We start from the raw sequence: 22,752 nt of genomic DNA, 5'->3' as shown, positions 1-22,752 counted from the left end.
GGGACAAGAAGAACCAGGGTTAGAAATGGGAGGAGGTAAGGAAATATTTAATCATCCTATGAACGGCAGCCCCCACTTCAAGGTAAGGCACTGCACTGAAAGCTTTGAAACCTGGTTTTCATTTAAATTGACCAAAAACTATATTCAAGTGTTGTGCTTCCAGCAAAGTTTGTGGGTCTCAGTGAACTGGGCAGAAATTGCTGGCAGGATGCTTGCTCTGGTGCAGATTTAGGTGAATTCCTTAGGTAAATTCCTCAAAGGAAAGGAAATGGCACTTCTCATTGCAATGGCTGCAGCCAGGCTGTGCACAGGGCGTAGGAGGCTTTACAGGCCAGCAGAAGGTGGCCTTAATTTTGAAGGTAAAGGCGTATGTTCCTGAGCAGGCATTGTGTGATCTGGGAGATGCAATGCCCGGTGTTGGGGGAGACAAGAAACCAGCTAATGCAATAAAAGGCCGGTGGGTGAGGATCCTGCGAGCTGTGCAGGGGAGGATGGAGCGGCTGAGCCCACCTGACAGGTCTGACAGTAGCAAAAGCTCTCCATCATCCCCTCCAGAAGAGCTCAGGGTCAATTTTAACTCAAAATACCTACTTTCATGTATATTGTTTCAAGCAGCCAAGCCCACTGCTGCCTCCACCCTCACTCCAGGTGCACCCAATGCAGTTTGCTCAGCCTAAACCTCCCGACCTTCCATGGAGGTAAAGAAGATCAGAGGGAATCTGAGTTTGCAACAGCTGGTTTAGTCCCTGCTTTGGGGAAGAAACCAAAGGAAGTGCCTGTCTTAAACTGAAACCTTCCCTGAGTGAGGGAGCCCGTTACGCAGAAAAAATTAACACTTTTTAAAAAAAGAAACACCCAAGAGTTGTTGTTTTATAGCTGTATTTTGGAGCATAGTTAAATCCTCTGAAATAATCTCTGGTGTTAGGGAACAGGGCCATGCATTATTTAACTTCTGTTACCGTAACATAAACTGTACGGGAGGAAGGGAAGACAGGCACGACTGACTTCACGACACCAAAGGGAGCTGGGTGGGGACTGCCGGTCCCAGCACGTACCAGCACTGTCCCGCAAGCCCTGGCTGGGAGGTGTGGATCAAACCCGTCTGACGGAGGAAAACCCCTGTGCGATGGCAGGCTGGGGTCCCCAGAGGACCAGGATGAGATGTGACCCCAGCTCCTGCTGCAGCAGCACACGGGAACCTGCTCAAGGACCCTAAAACCTCTTCCCAGGGAGTGCAGCAACACCTCTGTGCAAAAGACTGCTTCGTGGGGGAATCAAAACAGGAGAAATCGGCCTGGCTGCTGTGACAGCACAGACTGGTGCAAAAAAACTCTTGTCTGAGGAGCTGACGATAAATCCTGCCCTGCTGCCACCAGTGAGCTCTGCTACGCAAGGGCCAGCCACGATCCCATGTGCATGAGGAGCCCTTGACCCCGACACCTTGCAAGCCTTTGGCCAGCTCAAGGTTTATTCCTTTATTCCAGATAGCAGCGGACCGAGTGCCCCTCCTGCAAGGCAAACCCTTCTGTGCGTAGCTATTAGCAGGACGCTGCCACGCAGCAGCCCAGCCCCACAACACGCGGCTCTGTGTCCATCAGCGAAGCGGCGATGCTCGGGTTCGGATGGAGCCCAGCGGGGCTCGTGGTCCTGCGGGCTGGCAGACGCTCATGCGACGCAGTCGTGCCAGTCCAACCCAGGACCCAGCTCCCCCAAGAAACGCGTACAGGCTGCCTGCCCAGCTTACAGCCAGCAGCTCTGTTGGGTGTATCCTAAGTACGGCCCGTCCTGCTGCAAAAAGCCTTCCCGAAGCAGTTACCATCTGCAGCGCACATCCTTCCCCAAGTGCTCTCTCCATGTCCAAGTCCCAACGCAGCCCTGGAGCCGAGCCGTACCTGTCTCTTTGGGACTGTGTTGTTCTTTGTAGTAGGACTCTGTTTCCCTTTTCTGTTTTGATACTATAATTTCCCTTTCACGCCCATGGGAGGTGGTGTGCTCCTTAGTGTTCAGGTACCCTCAAAACCTTAAATACGGGTCGGAGGGTTGATCTCGCCCAGGATGAGCTACCTGCCACGCAAACGTTTGCCCTCTCCAGAAGAGAGGAGGCGGGAAGCCGGTCAGCTGCCATAGCCTTCCCAGCAAGGTGACCTTGGATCTCTTGCTGCTTCTCAGCTCAGGCAGAACGAAGCAGTCTTTTGTCCCTGCACCTCCGGGCTGGCTCGTTCAGTACCTGGGCATTTTCTGGTTTCCTGGACTTCCCCAGTGACTCCAGAGCTACAGCGTGGACCAAAGAGATAAGACAATGCCCTTCTGCTCTCTCTGCTATACGTCCCAGTCGAGACAGCCATGAGGATGGAGCTTTGGTCCAGCTGGAGCCTGAAGCCAGATCTCCAAAAGCCAACTTGTTGCTGGCCTTGCTGGAGAGGAGGTGTCTTGTTCTGGCACCATGGACTTCGGATCGAAAAGAAAAAAATATACATATATCGAAACAAGCTTAGGGTTTCTTGAGGAGTCCAAGTTCATCACCTCTCCCTGCCGAGGAGTCAGTCGATGGGGAAGCAGGCGGCTGGCATGGGTGCTCTGCGGAAGAGCAGGCTGGAGCCGCGGAACAGTTGCCCCTGAGGAGGAGAGAGAGCAGAGGGTCAGGGCAGCCGTGCTGAGACCCGGCCGGGGAATTGCAGCTGGTTTAGCAGCGACTGACTCGTGCCCGCTGCAAGGCCAGAGCACCCTGGGTTGCTACGGAGGAGAAAGTGGGGTTTCAGCCCTGTGGGTGCTGGAGTCAGGCATTTCCCCCAGGGATGACCGACGGAGAGGGGCAGAGCCACCTTGCTTTGCTGCATGCAATGCACTGGCTAAAAGTTTGCATGCTGCAAGCTCAGGGCATGTAACGGGCAGACCAGTACTGCCACGCCTGGTACCAGTGCCAGAACTGGAGGGATGGAAACAGGTTACAGAGCACGTCAAGGCTGCGGCACAGGCATTGCTGGAGATGTCGGGAAGGAGTAGAGGGAGCCCAAAGCCCCGTGTGTGCCCCGCTCCCTCACCTGAGCACTGAGATACCTCCAGCAATGGATCCAGGATGTAAATGCGGGAGCATAGGGAGGGAGGCCGGCGCGCAACCTGCGTGGCAACAAGAAATAGCTGAGACAGTCTATACAGATGTCACATTATCCAGACAGGTAACACAAGAGCAGCAACAAGTGGAAGCGAGGACACAGAAACAGTGTCCGCACCGGGCTGAAGGCCAAATGACCAGCTCGTTATTTACAATGCAACAGATCATGTAATTTAATTACCCCTGGAGTGTACAAACAAGGAGTGTTACCTGGATACATTGAGAGTCCAGGACTATGCGCTGTATCTACACCTTCAAGAGCCAGCAGATATCGAGAAAACACTACACCAGCGGCTTGGATCCAGTCCCCTTCCCATAAGCACAAATGCAGAAGACTTCTTGCAGCCGTGGGATTGGGAAAGCAAGCTTGGTCCCGCTCCTGCGTGCACCCATCGCCGCATTAAGAGCTTTGCTTTCCCTTGTGCTGCTCCCTGGAGCCAGCACGGTCCCTTTGATCCCTTCTGCCTCCAGTTTAGTTCAGATCGGACCACACCACCATGACTCTCCCTGTTTCTCTCCACTTGAGCTTTTATGCTGCTCCTGTCTGTGCCCTCTGATCTAAAATTATAAGCAACCTGGGACAGGAAATGAGCCAACTCTGCGAGGTGCCATATAGTTTATGGTTCTGTATGAAAGCTTTACGATCGTTAGCAGAGGATTCAGACAACAAGGGGCTGGAAGAAAGGAAGGGAAAGCCTTAGATCTCAGTGTGATGGACATACCCACAGTTGTTCACTGCCATGAGATCTCCCACGAGAAGGAATGGGTACGTCAGCATGCTCACAGCGATCTGAAAGCACAGAAAACCGGTAGCCTCTCTAATGTTCACCATGTCAAAAAAGCTAGTTCCAGCTTTTGCATGTTAGCAAAGTTATCCTCATCTTTGGATATAAAGTACAGACCAGCCTTTGCCCCGAGACCATAGGCTCTCGTCCCACAGACAGCAGGAAGAGGAGAAATGAGATGGCAGTTGCCTACATACCCCCATCACGAATTTTGTGTAGCTCCGGATCACCGATGCCTGGCTGAACTGGAAAGGGAAACCAAAGGGATTATGGAGGAGGCAGATGATGCCAGGCTGTCGCTGTCGCTACACGACATCCCTCTGAGCCTGAGATGATGGGTGCGGGACAGGGGAAGAAGGCAGAAAGCAATGGTAGCCACACTACATCCCAGCTGAGAATCAGGGAAGACATTTGCTATCAAACCTGATCCCCTAAACTGCAGCTGAAACACAGCCCCAAGCAGACACTGCATCTTTAGCACTTTTACAGTGTTTTATCCAAAGCCCGGTGTCTATTTGTATTAAATTAGCCCTTAACCTCCCATTAACTCCTCGCAACCGCAGGTGCTTGGTACGGGCCCCCAAAACCCTCCATCGGGCTCTTCCACTCACGTTATCGTCCACCGCGTAGGTGTTGATGAAGTGAGCCAAGAGGTTGCAGCACCAGAGGAAGATGACATCGCCCAGGATGTGAGGGACTAAACCGCTGCAATGGCAAAAAGAGGGGCGTGAGGTGCAGGAGGGTCCCAGTGCTGCCTCCCGAGGTGCCCAGCCCTCCCTCCTTCCCTCCACCAGCGTAGAGGAACCCCACTCCCCCAAAATGCATCTTTACTTTGGGAGGAACTGAAGGGAAAAGGGGAGATTGCAGGGAAGAGCTCTCCCGGCCCTCAAACATCGTCCTACGTGTGCTGCCAGCTGCTCCGGCTGGGGGATGCTCTGGAGTAGGAAGTTTGGGATCTGTCATTTGGGCACGACTCAGCCAAGTCCCCTTGTTCTACCCCAAATCCCTTCTTGGCCCAACTCCTGCTCTGAAACCCAGGCAAGACACAGATGAAGCGGGTTTCTGTTAAGCTTGTTTTGCAGATGCTCTTCCGGATGCAGACTGAGAAGTTCATCTCTTTGTGGAATCTCCCTCCTTTTAGAAATTAAAATGAGGGGGGTTGTTCCTGCAAAACCTGCTCTACTGCAAAGTGGGATTAACTGGGGGCAGCATTCCAGTCCCACTGATTTTCCCGGTCCCTGCTGTCACCTCGGCGAACAAGGACACACGGTGATGTGCTGCTTTGGCTTACAGCTCTCATCGACACGTGGGCCGGAGCTCCCAGCAGCATGAGCACCCCCAGCTTCTGCAGCTAATGGCACTAAAACATTTAACAAAGCGTTTCAGAGGGGTTTTCCATTTTGTCAGCGCTTCAGCAGCATCTGTTGCACCAGTGCAGGCATCGAGTGCAGGGCTTCCTGCTTTGGCTGTGCAGTTGTTCCACTGCAAAAGGATCCAGGTGTGGTTTAAACTCGCCTGTTTCACCAGCAGATATGTTCAGACAGTTCTGAAAATGAGCCTGTTGAGAGCCACACGAGCGTTCGCTGGGCTGGAAAGAGCCACCTCCAAGCATGCCAGTCTGGGTCATTGGTTTCTTCCCCAACACAACGCTGCCTCGTTGGAACAGGGGACCAGTTTTCTTTCCTGCTGTGGTCGCTGCAGCAGCAGAACGGCAATTGGGACTGCATGCTCTGATCCAGCCTGCTTCGCTTGCTTGGTGTTAGGGTTTATACTTTTTGGAGACAACGTGTGTATTGTCAAGGCCCCAGCAGCTCTGGAGATGCAGCTGAGGTCTCGGGGGCTAGGCACAGCAGAAGTCTTCAACAGAAGATCTGCTGCCTTAAAAGATGTGATACATGAGAGCAATAGACAGAACAAAGAAATCAAAGCTCTCTGGTCCCAAAGAGATGGTCTGCTTTGCATTTAGCATTCAGCCTTTGTAAAAAAATTCTTTCTCTAACTCAAAGTCAAGTCTGAAGCCGACTTCTGAGCTGCTGCAGATACAACAGGGGCTTAATAAAGTCTGGAAACAGAGGGCTGGGCCACGGCAGCCATGTAAGTAAAACCTCACCCATCTGTTGATAGAGAATCAGATCATTTGTTCCATTTGCAATAAGAATCCCATCCCTCTCTCTCTTCTGTCACCAAAGTAATGACAGATGCTGGGCCTGAGTTTATGGGATGACTGGAGACCAGGGGTCTGAGGTTGCTGCAGAAGGGGACCAAAAAATCCAAATTCATTTGTGCTACAGCTCTCACGCCTGGTCCAAGGAGATCTGGACTAGGAGTATTTTTAGATGACAAGTCATTAAAAGCTGAAAGAGCAGCAGGCAGATGGTGAAGGCTGTGATGTACGGTGATGCGACCCAACAGGAGAGACCCCAGTGCCCGGCAGGGCTGGGACAAGCCATCTTCGAGCTGACCACGCGCAGCAGTTTCGGAGCCCCAGGAACATCTTTCTGGCCTGCGGGCAGGCAGGAGACTGCTGCAGGTATGAGGGTAAGCGAGGTAAGTCCAGCCCCTGAAAAGTCTTTATCTCTAGCCAGGCATACATCCAGAGCAAGCGTGTGCCACTGTTATTGCTGTGTAGAGGTTACAAGGCCGTCAGAAATAAGTGCACCACGATGATTTTAAGGGAGTGGATGTGTTTGGGTTGCGTTAGGAGGGCTGAGGGCAGAAAAGCAGCAGTTTGGTCCTACAGATGCAGTTTGTGTTCCCCTCACAGCAGCGTGATTTCCTAGCGGGGTCGTAGAGCACGTATAACTTCAGAGCCCTCCTGAGACACTTTGGGTTGTGTTAAAGCCTTTCCCGTGAACTATTAAGTTTAATTAGGCTACCAACAGTGTTTATTTTATGTGGAGGAAGGGAATGTGGCGGCTCCTTTCACGTTATTTCCTCGGGAGGTGGAGGAGAAGGAGGACTGCCGGGCAGCATGCTCCGGCCGTGCCCCACGCACAGGGAACATCCCAGAGGAACCTGTATTTAATGGAGGAGATTTGGGGCTGCACAGCTCAGCAGAGAAGCTGTGGGCTGCAAAAGGAAGATGCAGTGACACTCAATTGATGGGGTCTCTGCAGACCCCTGGCCCTTTCCCCTTGGGGAAGGACAGGGTGAGACCTCCTGCGATTGCTTGCCTCTTCCTGATACATTCATGTTTCATCTGGAGGCCCAAACTTTGTGATTGCAGAGCCAAAGGGGTCAGCCTGAAAACCCCTCCTGAAATTTCAGAGCTGCCTTTACTGTTATTGACATAATAAGGTGAGTTATCTCCCCACCAGGAGCGGAGGCAGCAGGTGGTTCTGCTTTTAGATAGATGTGGAAGAAAAGGCAAGAAGCGTTAATTAAGGGTTCAAGCAAAAAGATGTCCGCTAGACTTCCACTTCAGCGACGCCATCAATTCGCCATGCTTCGTCAGCGGCTGGAAGCGCCTTTCAGCTCCTTCTGGTCCAGGCAGCGACGCCGCTGAGCCGGGCAGCATCACGCTCCCGCCGTACAGGCAAACCTGCTGCCAGCACAAACCACCTGCTCATTACAAGCACCCACAGTGCTCCTCAGAGGAATGTGCTTCTTATCCAGGCCCTGGCTTCTATTTCAACAAGGGGTCTCATTGTTGCACTTGATCTTGGTGCCTGTTGCACAAACAAACGCTTTAAATGGCCCTTCACTGAAACACAAAGCAGCGTCAAGGGAAAAAGAAAGGTAAGAAAAAATACAGGGTTTTCTCTGGGCTCTGAAGGTTTGATTGAAGATAAGATTTGGGGCACGCTTAATGGTCAAACTGGAGCGCTGTCAAAGGCACACATTTAATCTGATGTGAGAGTCCCACGGTCAGACAAGGTTTCAGATGGGGGGAGCTCAGCGCGACGCTAACTGACGTTGGCAGAGTGGCCAGGAGAGCCATCGGTGCCTTCGGACTATGGGAGAAAGTATTTAAACAACTCACGTACACAAAGAATCCCAGGATCCCTTCTTCCTTAAATATCCTGCCGATGGCGCTGAACACACCGCTGCCAAGAAAGGAAGAGAGCTGTAAGCGTGCAGGGGTTGCTCTGTCTCTGTGCCGCACAGCTTCGCCTGCATTCTCCAGCCACCAGCCATAGCAGCGTCCCCCGCAAGCCGCCATGCCAGCAATGCAGCAGGCAGCTCCGTTCTGCTCCTTCTCCTCAACCCCTTAAGGAGGGTCGCGTCTGCACTCTGCCAGTCTGCAATAACGCCTGGGACAACACTCAACTTGCTGACAACTGTTTAAATGCCAAAGGTAGAAGAGCTCTGCTTGGCTTTGTGTGAGTGGATACACGTGCCGCAACCACGGCAGATAATATGCTTTGATTAGGCTGATTCTCAGCCCAAGAACCCTGTCCTACCTCTGGGAGCTCGTGCTGGCAGTCGTGGGTTAGCTGCAATCGTGTCTAGCATGCTTTCAGGTGGCTGCATGTATAGTTTTGCCCTGCAGAGAGGCAGGTATTACTGAAAAAGGCTTGGAAAAATCTTGCAGACTAGGAGGGCTGCAGCAACGCTTTGTATTACCTACTCTGCCTCCCTGCTGACTTCCCTTTCTATTAACACCTAAAGCAAAAAGGCAGGAGACTCACTGTGTGATCAGCAAGGTGTGTTACAGCCACCAAAATCCCCACGGGCACAAGGCAGAACAGAGGCACGCCAGGGACAGAGCCCAGCCTCCCCGTGTCCCTTCGCCCCCCACTCATCCACCCTCTAACCACAGCTCAGATTCACTTTTTGGTCTCCCAGACCTCCTGGGTTGCCATATCCCCCACTACATGGGAGCATCTGGCACCACTGACTCCCGGACTCGCGCTTCTGTGTGCCCAAATCCTTCAGAGCTGCAGCCACGCACCTGTATTTGACTTCCCGGCCTACGAACTGGACCATGCAGCGCATAGAGATCACTAGGAGGAAAGAAACACAGGGCTGACAAAGAAACAAATCCAGTTTGGGTTGCAACGGATGTGAAGGAAAATGCAACCTGACCCTTCTGCCCTCCCTTCCCTCAACTCGCATCACCTCCAGCTCCTCTCGGTGGTCCTCATCACTGCAAGACTCATTAGAAACTGGTGCGCTCCCCTAGCCTGTAAGTGATGCAAAGGATTTCTGGCCCTAATCCTAACGGGATCTCTAGGACAAGCTCTTGGATGAATGGGAAGAGAGCACCTCGCCGCTCGGCTGGGTTAGTCCCTGAAGGCCAACCCAAGCGTCAGCCTCCCTAAGCAACCACTCAGAGCCGCATCTGTTCTGCGGTTTCCTACAAAGCCATTTCTGACAGAGAAGCACATCGAGTAAATGGGGTTTGGGGGTGATCCCTGGCCAGGGCAGGGCTCCTCAAAGTGGGAGAGGGCTGCCAGGCAGAGGGACAGGACTCACCGTGCAGCGGATGTGAGACAACCCGGGACACGCACTGCATCATCATCTCATGAGATGTCTGGGAAGGGGAGAAAAAAAACCACACCTGTATGAAAAGCCGCGCTGCTCCACCTGCACAGATCAGGCCCTTTCCCTTGGTACAGTGAAACCCATTTCGGGTCCCTTTTTTGAAATCTGTTGTTCGTGGTAAACCTCTGTTCCTATGAACTATTTCATAGCTGGACACAGAGTGGTACTAAATACCAAGGCCTTTTTACCCAGAGTTTCTCTCCAAGTAATTTCATCCACAACCCACAGTTTAAGCTTCCTTTGCTCTCAGGCACATCCCCAATGCAATCTCCCTGATCACTCGTTAACGTGCAATATCCACTTCTCACCTCTTTCACCACTTTCCTAAGGGAGGTCTTCACATCATCCTTGTTAGAAACGTGCTCCATGTCTTCCAGTGGAAAGGCCTGAGCGGAGAGAGAAGAAACATACAGTCAAAACTGATGGAGACACTGACCCACAAACCCTCGATGTCTGAGGACAGGAGGAAACCACAAGCAGTTGTGCTCTAGACAGGAGGAGAAGGAAAAACAGGCAAGAAGGAACATAAGAGAAGGAAGGACGGAAAGTAAAATGGGAAGAGAGGGGTCAGGAAACTGCTTACAAAAGATAAAAGGCAAGTGGTTGTTCAAACTAAATTAAAATTGTTTCAAAAATAAGTTTTAGGGATATGGGCACTGTTCTCCTCCTGTCCTGGAGGACTATTCAAAGCCTGATGGAGATGGAGAGGGATGGGTGCTTTATTCCTCCGCGCGCAGTCATGCTGGGTGCAGGCACATGCAGGCTCCCTGGCTCCGCGGCAGTAGCACCGGCCAACCCAGCAAAGCTGATTTACGGAGAGAGAAGCCGACCTTTACCTTCTTCACGCTCCCCCTGGTGATGGTTGATAAAGTGCTTGAGATGAGGCGAGGAGTAAGACCGCGGAAGAGGCCTCTTTTCCCATCCACTTCCACAATGTGTCTGGCTGGGTAAGAAAACACCAGGCTGCCGTCAATCGGGAACCGGCCGACTCACGGAGAGCAGCCCAAACAGCTCCGGCGTTCAGCCGAAACCGCACCGGAGCTCAGCACAGCACGGCAGCCGCTCTGCGGTCCCACCGTAAGTGATTTATTATAACAGTCCTAAATAAACTTCATACAGGATGCAAAGAATCCTTAAGTATTCCCTGCCATATCTGTCTAATCTGGAAGGAGAGCTCCAGTATTTTGGGCTATTTCTCATCTTTTGATTGTTTTGCTCCCCTGAAAGGGCTACAAGGCAGTTTGGACTGAACCAGGGTAGGGAGGGATCATCTCCTGTGTTGTGTGGTGTCACCTCCTCCCTCCGCCCCGGGGGGGTCAGACTCAGGGTTAATATGGATCTCACAAACCCAGGTTCCGTTCCTGCCCCACCACCTTCTCCCAGGCAAACTTCCTCAGGTCTCCAGCTAAAAAAAAAAAAAAAAAAAGCCAACAGATCCAATTTCTCCCTGATATAACAAGGTGGAATACACTACGTGCTTGTGGGTGCCGACTGCTCCTGACCCCCATCCTCTGCTGTCCCAAGGGAAGCCAGGAAGGCTCTGCACATCTCCATTACCCAGCACTGTAAATCTATTTGGAAAACGCATCTTCCAAAGGGCAGCACCGGAGCGTTTCCAGCCCCGGGTGTCCCAGAACGGGTTTGCGGTGCTTTCATGCTGCTCCTGCGCTGGGTCCCCCTCAGCCCATGGGTACTGCTGTCTGATTTTGGGATCGGCCCAACTCAGCTGTCAGGACTGTGCACTCCCCTTCCCCACAGCAAACCCGCTGGGAAAGCAACCCCCAAGGTCACAAACTATTCACCTGCCTCTCCCGTGCCGCTCCACCCGCAAAGAAAGAAAAATAGTACTTTTTTTCCCTTCTAAACACATTACCTTCCCTTTTCTTGGTATTTCTGTCCCTTTAGGGCTCCTTCTACAACACAAATGAGCAGGGCAGAGCGCTACGTTATTGCAGGGCTGTTTTGTAGCGAAGAAAGGCGCTTTGCTATCTCCAACACACACAAAACCCTCCACCAAGAAACCTACGCCACCTAAACCCCCACCACCCCCCCCTCCGCTACGGTACAAACCCAGAGCAACGTGCCATGTGAAGGGGACGCAGCACCAACGCTGCGGCCACCACCTCCTTGTCCTCAACAACAGGTAGGTCAATCTGACGGCCTTGCAACTAGTTGTAGTGTTTTATGTCTCACTGCAGCCTCGGGGTGATCCCAAGGGGATGTGGGAGCGCTGCTGGAGGTCGGCTCGGTCTACCTGGCAGCTCCCAGCCCCGTTTTTGGGCAGGACCTCGCGCTGGCGGGGAAGGCCGTTCGCTCACCGTAGGTGAAGAAGCCGGGCAGGTACAGGACTTTCCTTCCCAGCACGTTTCTTCCAACGGTTGGAGGTAGTGGCTCGTGCCCAACCTGCCAAGAGAAACCCCGTGAGCAGGTCCCTGCCCCTGGCCCGGCATTCCTGAAGCCCCCGGACCACACGGCCTCGAGCCCGGCATCCGCAGGCTGCCGAAGGACCACATTCCCCCCATCACCCTCGGATACGTGGGGGTGCCGTGACGTGGGCAGTCCCCTCCCCATCATAGAGGGTCCCTCGGGTACAGGGGGTCCCCAACTCTCCCATTTTATGGCGGTCCCTATTACAGAGGGGTTCTCGGGATGCCCGTTATGTAGAGGTTTCCCATCCCTCCCTATATAGGAGCCCCCATTGCAGAGCGTATCCTCATCCCCCCCATTTTTATAGGGGTCCCTACTGTACAGGGTGTCCCCATCTTCTGTCGTAGGAGGGGGTCCCAATGCCCGTGCTATAAAGGAGTCCCCACTGTATAGGGGTCCTCATCCCTCCACTATATAGGGTTTCCTAGTCCCTGTTATATAAGGGGTCCCCACTGTAGAAGGTATCCTCATCCTCCTATTACATAGGCTTCCCCATTTTATAGCTGCCCTCATCCTCCCAGTTATATAGGGACCGCCATTATACACGGGGACCTCATCCCCTGTTACATACAGGGGTTCCCATTACATAGGGGTCCCCCCCATTATATAGGTGCCTCCATTGCACAGGGTGTCCCCTGTTATAAAGAGGGGGGGCTGTATATATAGTGGTCCCCAGCGCATGGAGGTCTCCATAGGGGCACTATATAGGAGTCCACCTCCTCCCATTACCTTGGGGTCCCGATCCCCCGTTAAACATGCTGTTCCCGTCCCCTCGGTGCCCCCTCCTTCCTTCCCCCAACCCCCCCCGGCGGCCCCGGACCTGGACGAGCAGCTTGACGTAGAGCAGCGGGTGGCTGGCGGCGGCGAGCCCCGCTCCCAGCACCACGAACAGCCCCTCGGCGCCCTCGGCCCGGGCCCCCCCGGGGCCGCCCCCCCGGACCCGCCGCCGCCTGCCCCGCGACACCGCCAGGGGGCGCCCGCGCCAACGGGGGCAACGGCGCCGCCGCCGCCGCCATGGCCCCCCGCCGCCGGCACCACTGCGCCTGCGCCGCCCCCCCCGAGGCGTCGCTGCGTCACCGCGCAGGGCGGAACCATTGCGTGAAGTGCGGTGGAGGGGGGGGGAAGGCGGGCGGAACCATTGCGTGAGGGGCGGGGGGGATGGAGCCACGGTGTGAGGGAGGGGACGGGGCGGGGCGGCCATGACAGGGCCAGGCGTGGGGCAGCGGCGGCCGGCCGAGGGCCGTGACAGGGAAGGGGAGAGGCAGCGAGGCCGTGGGGCACGGGGGAGATGTGGTGTGGTAGGGCGGTGCCCTGTGCTCGGCTTTCCCGAGGGCTCTCCTCAGAGGGTTGGCTCCAGCAGGTCACACGCGAGGGGGTTGTCCGTGGGGCCTGCAGCGCTAGCGAGCCTCTCGCCCCTTCCTCCCCTCCATCCTTCACAGCAGGTCCCTTCCAGCCCGTTCACGGCCGCTCCTAGCAGCAGGGCTGTTCAGACTCGCGCACAGCCTGTGAGGGGCACCCCGGGCTCCCAACGCGTGGTGGGACGCGGCCCACCCCATTGCTGGGGGCTCCCAGCAGACGGGCGCATGCAGCAGGTCAGGCCTCCTGCCCAGCTTGTGCCCTTGCACCGTCCCCGCTGCTGCTCTGGGCTTGGTGATGCCGCCGGTTTGGGGCACGCAGCAAGGTCCCCCCAAACTGAACAAACTCCCAGTGTTTTCTCAGTGGTTTTCCTACTTGCAACCTGCTGCGCTTCCTCTTCCCTTTTGAGGCCAACCCAGAGACAAGCTCTCCTACCACGGAAAGAAGGACAGCAGATGGTCTTCGCCTTGTGCAAATCCTCGTCCCCAAACAACATCCTGGGTCCCAGAAACACCTCGAAGCAGAGAGGGGGAGAGAAGAAGGGAGCCGCAGCCATCAGCACCCGCCCCTGCAGCTCCTTTACACCCAGGACCCGCTCCCAGCCAGTGCCATGGAGGGAGAAGCCAATAATCAACAGCGCGTGTTGAACCTGGTGGCTGTGTTTGAAGAGCACTGGTAAGGAGGGAGGGTCCTGGGTGCTGCAGGTGCGTTAGGGCTCCACGTGGTGTGGGTTTTGGAAGGAAGAAACCCACTGTGGAGGTGGTTTGGAGGCTGTGGAGAAGCTGACTAGGCGATTTGGTATTCTTTAGCACTCGGATCTGCCCCAGTGTCTTCCTCCTGCTGTGGGTCATGGACAGAAGTCTGAAAACCTCAGTGGGATGTGACTGACTTTGCTGGAGGTTTCTGTGCCTGGCTCAGGGTTAGGTTGTGGCATGCTCGTTCCCTCCATGCTCAGCACCTTTGCGGTCAGCCTGGCTGGTGGATGCTTTTTCACCTGCTGCTGGGGAAAAAGGATTTTGGTTTGCAAATATGTAGGCAGGGGTCTTCACTGGGAATTAACTGCTTGAGCATCTGGGAGGATCCAAGCCTCAGGCACCAGCCTCAGACTATCCATTGTTTGCAGCGATGTGGATCCTAGGAAAGGGAAGAGAAAGCATCGTGTTAAGGGGGAGAGCAAGTTCCTTTTGGGCTGCATGGCAGCCCCATAAAACAGCACCTTCACTTGGAGCGTGAGCTGAGACCCTCAGACTGCGTGTGCCAGGGTCGGAGCGAGGGGATCTGCCTTGCCCCTGGTGTAGAAGCAATTCTGAGGTTTGGGGTGAGTCATTGTTGTGGTCCGTGCCTCAGTTTCCCCATCTGTTGAATCGGGATACCGAATCTTGCCTTTCCTTGTATCAGTGAGGTGCTCTCAATGAGCCTTAACGAGGCTGGGTGGTTGGGCAGATGAGTTTTGCAGCACTTCCTAAAGATGGTCAGGCACGAGATTTCCTTCTGCTCCAGGAACTTCGCCTGCATCTCTGCTGCGTGCTTTGCCCCCGGCTTTGTGCTCTGGATGGCTCCAGAGCAGCGTGGTTGTCCCCGTGGTCCCACAGTCGAAATCTGGCCTGTGATATTGTTGCATTGGAACCATTTGTGGCATTTGATCTGCCTCCATTTCGCTGCTGCAGTATGTTTGTCATTTATCATGAAGGATGAGTTTGATTTAGAGGAAATAAAAGTAACTTACGACTTTCGGAGGAAGCTGGGGAACCTGGAAACGAGTTTTCTGGAACAGAAAACAGTTCAGCCCAAGTCAGCGCAAATAGAAAGAGGGAAGTTCCCTGTCAGATCTCGGCAGTGGTTTTAGGCTGGCACAGGTCTGGGAGGCACCGGGAGGGACACATAAAGCCTCGCTGTCATGTGAAGGGTTATGCCAGCCCCCATGGACAGGAGGGGATGCGTGCATGGCTGCGAATGCACTCCCGAGCTCGCAGACGCGTGCTCATCAGCATGGGGATGGACCCATCGTCCCCTTCAGATGAGTGTCTGCCCCTCAAGTCATCTCCTATCCTCAACTTTGCAGTGTTATGTCCAGTTTCATCCTGGTTTTCCCCTCCTCCTCATCCCACTCCTGTCTGCAGTCCACCGGTGGACGTCTTTCCAGTTTCTGCCCAGAGCAATTTACTACAGGAACCAGCTCTCGGACGACAGACAACTCACTGTTGTCGTCTTCAAGGCCTGTGCTCTGTGAGGTTTTTCCCCCGTGGCTGCTCTGGACCTGTTTTCCTTGTCTTTGCCAGAAAAGGGAAGAGAGAAAACCACCAAAAAACTATCCCTCTGCAAAACCACCTACACAAGCCCTCCTCTTGGCTGACACCTCTTGGCTATTTGGCTTTTAAAGCCTCATGCCCGAGGCTGCTGGCTCCCCGCTTTGGCTCCGCGGTGGCCGCAGGCGGAAAGCCAGAGCTGTGCCAGCGCCGCAAAGGGCAGGGCTACAGTTCGGGCACCAAATTGCTGTGGATGAGCAATAGCTGTGGGTGGGATAAAAGGCAGAGTCGTGCTTTTCTAGAGCAGGATGGGGGTCTGACCACATCAGCAGGATGCACTGGGAGAAGAGGGGCTGGATCGTGACCCCCTTGAAGGATGTGTGGGCTTTCAGACCCCGATTTGTATCAGCAGGGTTGTAGCGGAGTGAAGCAGCATCAGCGCTGGGGTGCTGCTATGTCTCATCGCCTTCGCTCGAGGCTGGTGGCTTTAACCTGGGCCTGAGTGGGCTGCGCTGTGCTGGGGGAACGGGTGAGCTGATCACGCCGATTCCTCCGTGGCAGGGCCAGCAAATTTTCCTGGAGGGACAAGCAGGCTCCGTACGGCCAGGCTACTCCTGCAACCAGCCAGCCCCAGCAGCTTCCAGCATCCCCTGCCAGCCAGAGCCTCTCCCAGATGGCTGCCAGGGACCAAGAGGAGCAAGAGAACAAGGAGGAGGAGGAGGAGCAGCAGGGTCAGCGGGGGCTCAGCTTCAAATGCCTCCGTTCTTTCCGGCGCAAGATCAGTGAGGACAACTGGAGGAGGCAGCAGGACCCAGGCCTCGAGCCTGGCAGCAAGGTAAGCTCTGGAAGCGGCTCAGGCGAGGCTGGCGGGTGCCCATGCTCAGGCGGGGAGTCGCGTGGGCTGGATCGGAGCTGAGGTCTCTGCTGGCCCTGAGCAAGTCCCTGCCCTACAAGGGCCGGTGCATGAGGTGACAGAGAAGTGGCCCCTTCCCTGGTGCTTCGGGCACAAATTCCCCATAGTCAGATAGATCCAAGCAGACCTTGTGTCTTCCAGCTCTGATATAACTACGCCGTGGGGGTCAGATACACAGGTGGGCCCAGCCAGCTCCATCCCAGCGTGTCCCCGGGGCTGTCCTGCCCTTTGCCGGCCGCAGGCACGTTTCTACAGGACTGCATTCAATTCCTAGGTGCAATGGTAGACCATGGGGTTAATCCACCCCACCCTGCCCCACTCCTCAGGATCGCTAGCCCTGTATTGCTCGGGGAGAAACAGGCACAGAGAAAGGGGTGACCTGGGAGGACATGAGCCAGGCTTCCCGACAGCCCCAAAACAGCTTTGTTTTCACCCTTATTTTCACTGCATGCTTTGTAGAGGTCCTTCCCTTGCCCTCACACGGAGCGAGGTCCAGTTTGACGCTGGGCTGTGGTCTGTGAACACTGGGGGACAGAGCTGAATCCCCTGAGGCCAGTGGGGGTTGCATCTCTGCCCACGAGATTGAGCCCTTCTCCCCATGCAGGAACCAGAGGAAAAGAAAATTGCTCTGGAGCTGCTGGAGACAGAGCAGGCTTACGTCAACCGCCTCCACCTTCTCGACCAGGTGAGCTGGGGAGCAGAGAGGCCCACGCAAGTCTGGGAAGCCATAGCCCTGCTGCCATCTGCCCCCACCAACACAGCTCAGGCACTTCACGGTGACAAACCAGGCAGGACCACGCTGCAGCTCCACACTCACCAGTTTTCATGTACTCCTCGGCAGGGCTTGGACCCTGTGGCAGTGCCCGGGCTCAGTTCAGGGTATGCACAGGCCAGGGACTGTTACTGGAGATTTTGGAGAGAATGGAGCTGTACAGATGAGAGTGACGCTGGGCTGCTGGTCTTCACGGCCAGAGAATGGGTCTGGCCTTTGCCTTTCCTACACCCCACACCTCCAGGGAGCACCTTTGTCCCAGCAAAGCCTTCCATCCCCCCTGCTTCTCTCTTGGGGCCTGGCATTTCCCTCCTGCACAGAGTTAGGCATTTTCCCTGAGCGATGTGCCAGTCTCAGAGAAGGAATGGGATCCTCAAGCCTCTTCCTGACCCTTTTTATTCACCCCTTCTTTCTTCCAGATATTCTATACAGAGCTGATGAAAGAAGCCAAAAATGGGAAGACAGTCCCAGAGGAGGTGGTGAAAATGATCTTCTCCAACATCTCCTCCATCTACCAGTTCCATGCCAAGTTCTTCCTGCCAGAGCTGCAGCAGCGCATGGAGGATTGGTGAGCTGCAGGAGGGGAGGGCAGGACGCCTGGGTTGCTTTGCCAGAATGGGGGAGCAGCGATGAATTTGGTCTCCCACCAGGACCAGAGCTCAGCCTGTTTTGCTCCAAATGTCTTTGTGCTGGAAAGCACTTCCTTAAAACACTCCAGGGTATTTCTGAAAAGAGGGGTGACATCTCAGGTGATTTAGGGGTGTGTCCAGGCATGAAGGGCCCAGGCTGGCTGCAAGCTGGGGACATTCCCGGTCTGGAGAGCAGGAAGTTGTATGGGGACATAGCAGGTCACAGCAGTAAAAACCTCTGTCCTCCACTGTGCACAAGGTGCCCCTTCGCTTTATCCCTCGCTGTCTGGCTGCCCCGCTGGACTGAGGAAGCTGCCGGCCTGTGGTTCCCTCCTGCAGGAGCTGCAACCCACGGATCGGGGATGTGATCCAGAAGCTTGCACCGTTCCTCAAGATGTACGGTGAATACGTGAAGAACTTTGACAAGGCCGTGGAGCTCATCACTGTCTGGTCGGAGAAATCACCACCCTTCCAGGAGCTCATTGCTGACATCCAGGTAATGGGCCGCAGCAGGGTGGGGGACCGCAGCAGTGCTCCCCAAAATCTCCCTGCAAGGGGGAAGCAGCGGAGGGTGAGAGCTGCCTTCGTCACTGTTTCTCTCTCTGCGCGTGGTGTCTCTGCCCAGAAGAGGAAAGTCTGCGCTAACCTAACGCTGCAGCACCACATGCTGGAACCTGTGCAGAGGATCCCGCGCTACGAACTCCTCCTGAAAGATTATGTCCGAAAACTACCGCCTGAGTCCCCAGACCGGGACGATGCAGAGAGTAAGGGCTCCGTCTGGCTCTCCGCGCTGTGGGGAGTGGCAGGGTGGGTTTGTAGGGGAAATAACAACCCCTGATGTTGTATGCGGGCATCAGGATACCTGGATTCTCTCACCAGCTGCCCTGTGCCCTTGGATAAACCTCTTAGTCTGACTCTTTTCTAGCAGGGAGAGGGATTAATCTGCCCTTTCAGGGTCTGTGGAGGTCAGCGGGGAAGGTGGGTGGTGTTTCAGGATAAAGATGATCCCTCCCGAGCGTCCCCCAGGGAGACCTGCAGTGGCTGGGGGAGCTATCAGACCCCTACGGCTAACAGCAGTTCCCAGTCCTGCTGGGATGGAGTGATAAACGAGGCGGCTGGCTGTCCCCCCCAGGACCCAACCACGCCACACCGCACAGTCCGGCCGGACCCCGACGCTTGTGCAGCGTTTCAGGGCCATTCAGGTTGTGTCCAGGGGAGGGCAGCAGCCACCACACACGTGTCCCCCCCGTGAGGGACAGACCCAGGGGTTTTCTCCCACAGCTCCATAGCAAGTGTTTAACCTCCACCCTTTCTCTTCTCGTTGCAGAGGCCCTGGAGATGATTTTTATGGTGGCCAAGCATTCAAATGCAGCTATCGCCGAGATGGTGAGTGCCTGTCCCAGCTGGCAGTGCTTTGCGGTTCACGGCAGGGTGATTTGCCAGATTTCCTCATGGTCTCATTGCTGTGCGACTCAGTGGAGCACAGCCCTGCCCTGAACGGGACAGGAGCACTGTGGGTTCAGCAGAGGAGGTTAGACCCTGCTCTTGGTGCCTGACCCCATCACCCCGAGCCTGGGGAAGTCATGTCTGCAACATCAGCCGTGATGTGACCGGCTGTTCGAGGCTGGGAGTTGCTCTGGAAGATCAGTCTGGGGTGAGAGAACTGTGCCGCTTCTCCCAGTACTCAGCAGCTGGCCTGGGAGGTGGGAAGGGAGGGGACCCAAGGGTGACAAGGTTGTGGCTGCTCAGCTCCCCACAGAACCAGGTCCCTCTGCCTCCCCCAGGAACGGCTGCAGAACCTCTGGGTGGTCTATCAGCGGCTGGGCCTCGAGAACGACATTGTGGATCCCTCCAACGAGCTGATCAAGGAGGGGCCGATCCATAAAATCTCCACCCGCCACAACAGCACATCGGAGAAGTACCTGTTCCTGGTGGGAGCTGGGATGCCCAGGGCAAGGGGGCAGGGAGCAAATAAGATGGGAACGGGGAGAGGGGCAGCACAGCCTGGCCGGGGTGTTGCTGGGTCATCTCTGCACAGAAGGGATGAATTCAGAGCTGGGGGGTTTGACCCCTGCCAGTGCAGGGCACCCTGTATAGGACGTGGTTGGGAACCTGCCGATCCCCTGGGCACGGCAGCCCTTGGCGGATGCCACGCATCCAAAGCACTTCGCCTTTGCAGGGTGGGAGAGGGTTGGGGCAGAAGCAGTCACTTTTTCGGCTGGATTCTTCCCAAGGACCAGCTCAGCCCCAGGGGGGTGAAGGACCCTAGATCCCAGGGAAGCCCCCAGCTCTGAGCAGGCAGGTGCTGGGCTCCAACCAACCCTCTTCCCGTCCTGCCCAGTTCAACAACATGCTGCTCTACTGCGTGCCCAAGGTCATCCAGGTGGGTGCTGAGTTCCAGGTCCACCTCCGCATCGACGTGGACGGCATGAAGGTCAGACAGGCACCTTGTCTTTGTGCTTCCCCCCGACCCTGGCTCCTCCAAAATGCACCCCGCTCTGCTGTAATGTGTAATGTGGCTGCTGTCCTGCGCTTCGTGGGAAAGGAGGGAGGAGCTGGAGCCAGGGGTGGCTTTGTGGGTGAGGGGGACTGGTTGCTACGCTCTGATCCTGTGAAACAGCAGTGAAATCTTGTGCACGTAGGATTTGAGGGGCTGAAGGGCTTGTGCCCGAGGGAAGTCCCCGTCCCCCACATCACAGAGGAAGGTACCCGTGTGCTGGAGGTGGGTTCAGCTGCTCCACATCCTTTCTTTGGTCTCTCTCAGGTGCGGGAGCTGAACGACACACAGTTCCCTCACACCTTCCTGGTCTCGGGAAAGCAGCGGACACTAGAGCTGCAAGCCAGGTAAGGGGAAGGGTGACGGTCCTGCAGACCCGCGGGGAGGAGGGACAATGGCTTATCCATCTCCCTTTTTGTACCCAGGTCTGGGGAGGAGATGAACGCCTGGATCAAGGTACCACTGAGTGCTGGGAGAGGCGGCGCATCTCACTCACCCCAGCTGGATGTCCTGCGCAGGGGCAGGCCCCCCGACTGCCCCTCCAGCCCTGCCTTCCCCTCTAGGCCTTCCAAGATGCCATTGACAGGAAAGAGAAGAGGAGTGAGACCTTTAAGACAGCAGTACATGGGCTGGAGATGGGCACCCCTGCATTGAAGGTAACCCTCCTGCCCTCCCCATGCCTTGCCTGCCTCCAGCACCCCCCTGCACAGCAGCTCAGGAGAGCCCACCTTGCCGTGCCTCAGTTTCCCTATCTAAACAGAGCTGGGGGGAGGCTGCAGATGGAGAGAAAGGGCTGAGAAGGGGAAGGGGTGAGAGTGGAGGGGCTGGGACCACCTGGACTACGGTTAGCCAGCCCCAGTGATGCAGTCTCCCACCCCTAGACAGAGGAGCTGGGCCGCCGAGCTCCACAGTGGGTGCGGGACAACCTGGTGACCATGTGCATGCGCTGCAAGGAGCCCTTCAACGCCATCATGCGCCGGAGACACCATTGTCGAGCTTGTGGATACGTGAGTCGCCCCGTCCGCCCTCTCTTCCCTCCCTCCTGGCCTGCTCAGGTGGCCGCTGGGGCAGGAGCACACCTCTCCTACACCTTGTACCCCTTTCCCCAGGCTCAGGGCTGCTCCTGCCCCTCAGCTCCTCTTGGAGTTCTCCCTGGGTTCCCCCAGCCCTGCCCCAATCTCACCAGTGTCCCTGTCTGGTGGTTGTAGGTGGTGTGCGCTCGCTGCTCTGACTACAAGGCCGAGCTACAGTATGATGGGAACCGCCTGAACCGCGTGTGCCAGGAGTGTTACGTCTTCCTGACAGGCCACGTGGTGCTCGAGGACCGGGAAGGGAAGCACAAAGGCATCCTGGAGGTGAGCTCTGCCCCTCTCTGCCCGTCCTCCCTGTGCCCTGCTCTGTCCCTCTTCCTCTGAGCTCTGCCACCCACCCTGGTCCCGAGCCTCGCTGTCACAGCCTGGCTGTGTACCTGCAGCAGGAGAGCTGGGAGTCGCTCCCCCAGCAGTCGGAGGGTGCCTGCTAATTGCGAGGCTGGTGGATGTGCTAAGCTCCTTCCCTCCTCCTCTGAGCCTTGGGACCAGGCATCCGGGGTTCCCTGCACCACAGGATCTCACCAGGACCCTCACAGCCAGGACCACCCCTCGCCTGCCCCTGGTTTGGGAGGTTTTGTGGAGCAGGCAGGGAATTCCCCAGGAAATTACCTTCGCTCAGTGCCCTTTCTGCCTCCCGCACTGGGTATTTAGGGATTTGTTTGTTGGTTTTTTCGGCAGAAAGGAGCCGCAGAGGTATCAGGCAAGAGTTTGCTGTGCGGTTCCCTGCAGCTGCTGGACAAGAACGGCAAGGGGGGCACGCGGGGCTGGTTCGTGATCCCCCAGGATGATCCCCTCGTGCTGTACATCTACGCAGCCCCGCAGGTGAGGCCGGGCTCGGCTCCATCTGCAAGGGACATCCCGGTGTGCCCATCCCCTGCCTCCCACCGCTGTCTCCGCTCTTGGCAGGACGTCCGAGCCCACACCTCCATCCCGCTGCTGGGCTACCAGGTGAGGGACCTGCCCCAGGGCGACTCCCGCCGCCTCTTCCAACTGGTGCAGTCCCGGCAGGTCTACACCTTCGTGGCGGACACCGAGGAGCTGAAACAGCGCTGGATGAAGGCCATGGCGCGCTCCGCCGCGGGGATCACGCACCCGGAGGAGGGCGAGGATGCGGACTCCTGCGATGAAGCAGAATGAGGCCATGCCCACCTCCTGGGCTGCCTGGTGGGTCAAACCTCCCCCTGCCCATCCTGCTCGCGGCTGGCTTCGGGCAGATCCCCGACCTCTCTGTTTTTTGGGTTTTCGTCACGAAAAGGGCAAGGCGGTGGCACGTTTGCCATCGCACAGACAAGCCGGATCCCTCTTCCCCTCCCTCCTTGCTCTCCGCGCTGGACAGAGACGATGGAGGTACCAAAGCCGTGAGGTGGAGGGAGAGCCAGCGGGTTTGGGGGAGCCTGCACCCCTGCAGCCGGCCTGGCCCCGGCCCGCTGTGCCGTG

The 22,752-nt window shown here is 56.1% G+C and overlaps 2 protein-coding genes across 2 annotated transcripts; one reads left to right on the top strand and one right to left on the bottom strand.

Moving 5' to 3' along the window:
- Window positions 1–881: 881 nt before the first annotated feature.
- Window positions 882–13,012, bottom strand: MTCH1 (mitochondrial carrier 1). The gene is given in 14 exon segments (XM_050911179.1): window positions 882–2,615; window positions 3,042–3,117; window positions 3,835–3,902; window positions 4,095–4,142; window positions 4,509–4,602; window positions 7,884–7,943; window positions 8,792–8,843; window positions 9,316–9,373; window positions 9,693–9,770; window positions 10,221–10,327; window positions 11,703–11,787; window positions 12,632–12,745; window positions 12,747–12,827; window positions 12,830–13,012. Coding segments are annotated over 14 exon segments (1,179 nt in total). The 3' UTR covers window positions 882–2,540.
- A 713-nt stretch (window positions 13,013–13,725) lies between these two features.
- On the top strand, window positions 13,726–22,452 carry FGD2 (FYVE, RhoGEF and PH domain containing 2). The gene is made up of 16 exons (XM_050911416.1): window positions 13,726–13,842; window positions 15,981–16,248; window positions 16,931–17,011; window positions 17,518–17,666; window positions 18,067–18,223; window positions 18,353–18,491; window positions 19,055–19,113; window positions 19,512–19,658; window positions 20,069–20,161; window positions 20,492–20,571; window positions 20,650–20,680; window positions 20,788–20,880; window positions 21,106–21,231; window positions 21,433–21,579; window positions 21,994–22,137; window positions 22,222–22,452. The coding sequence occupies exons 1-16, from the start codon at window positions 13,778–13,780 to the stop codon at window positions 22,450–22,452; spliced, it is 2,010 nt and encodes a 669-aa protein (XP_050767373.1). The 5' UTR covers window positions 13,726–13,777.
- Window positions 22,453–22,752: the final 300 nt, after the last annotated feature.

The sequence above is a fragment of the Gymnogyps californianus genome, chromosome 27 (genome assembly GCF_018139145.2).
Source record: "Gymnogyps californianus isolate 813 chromosome 27, ASM1813914v2, whole genome shotgun sequence".
NCBI lineage: Eukaryota > Metazoa > Chordata > Aves > Accipitriformes > Cathartidae > Gymnogyps > Gymnogyps californianus.
This window is presented reverse-complemented; position numbering and strand designations above follow the sequence as displayed.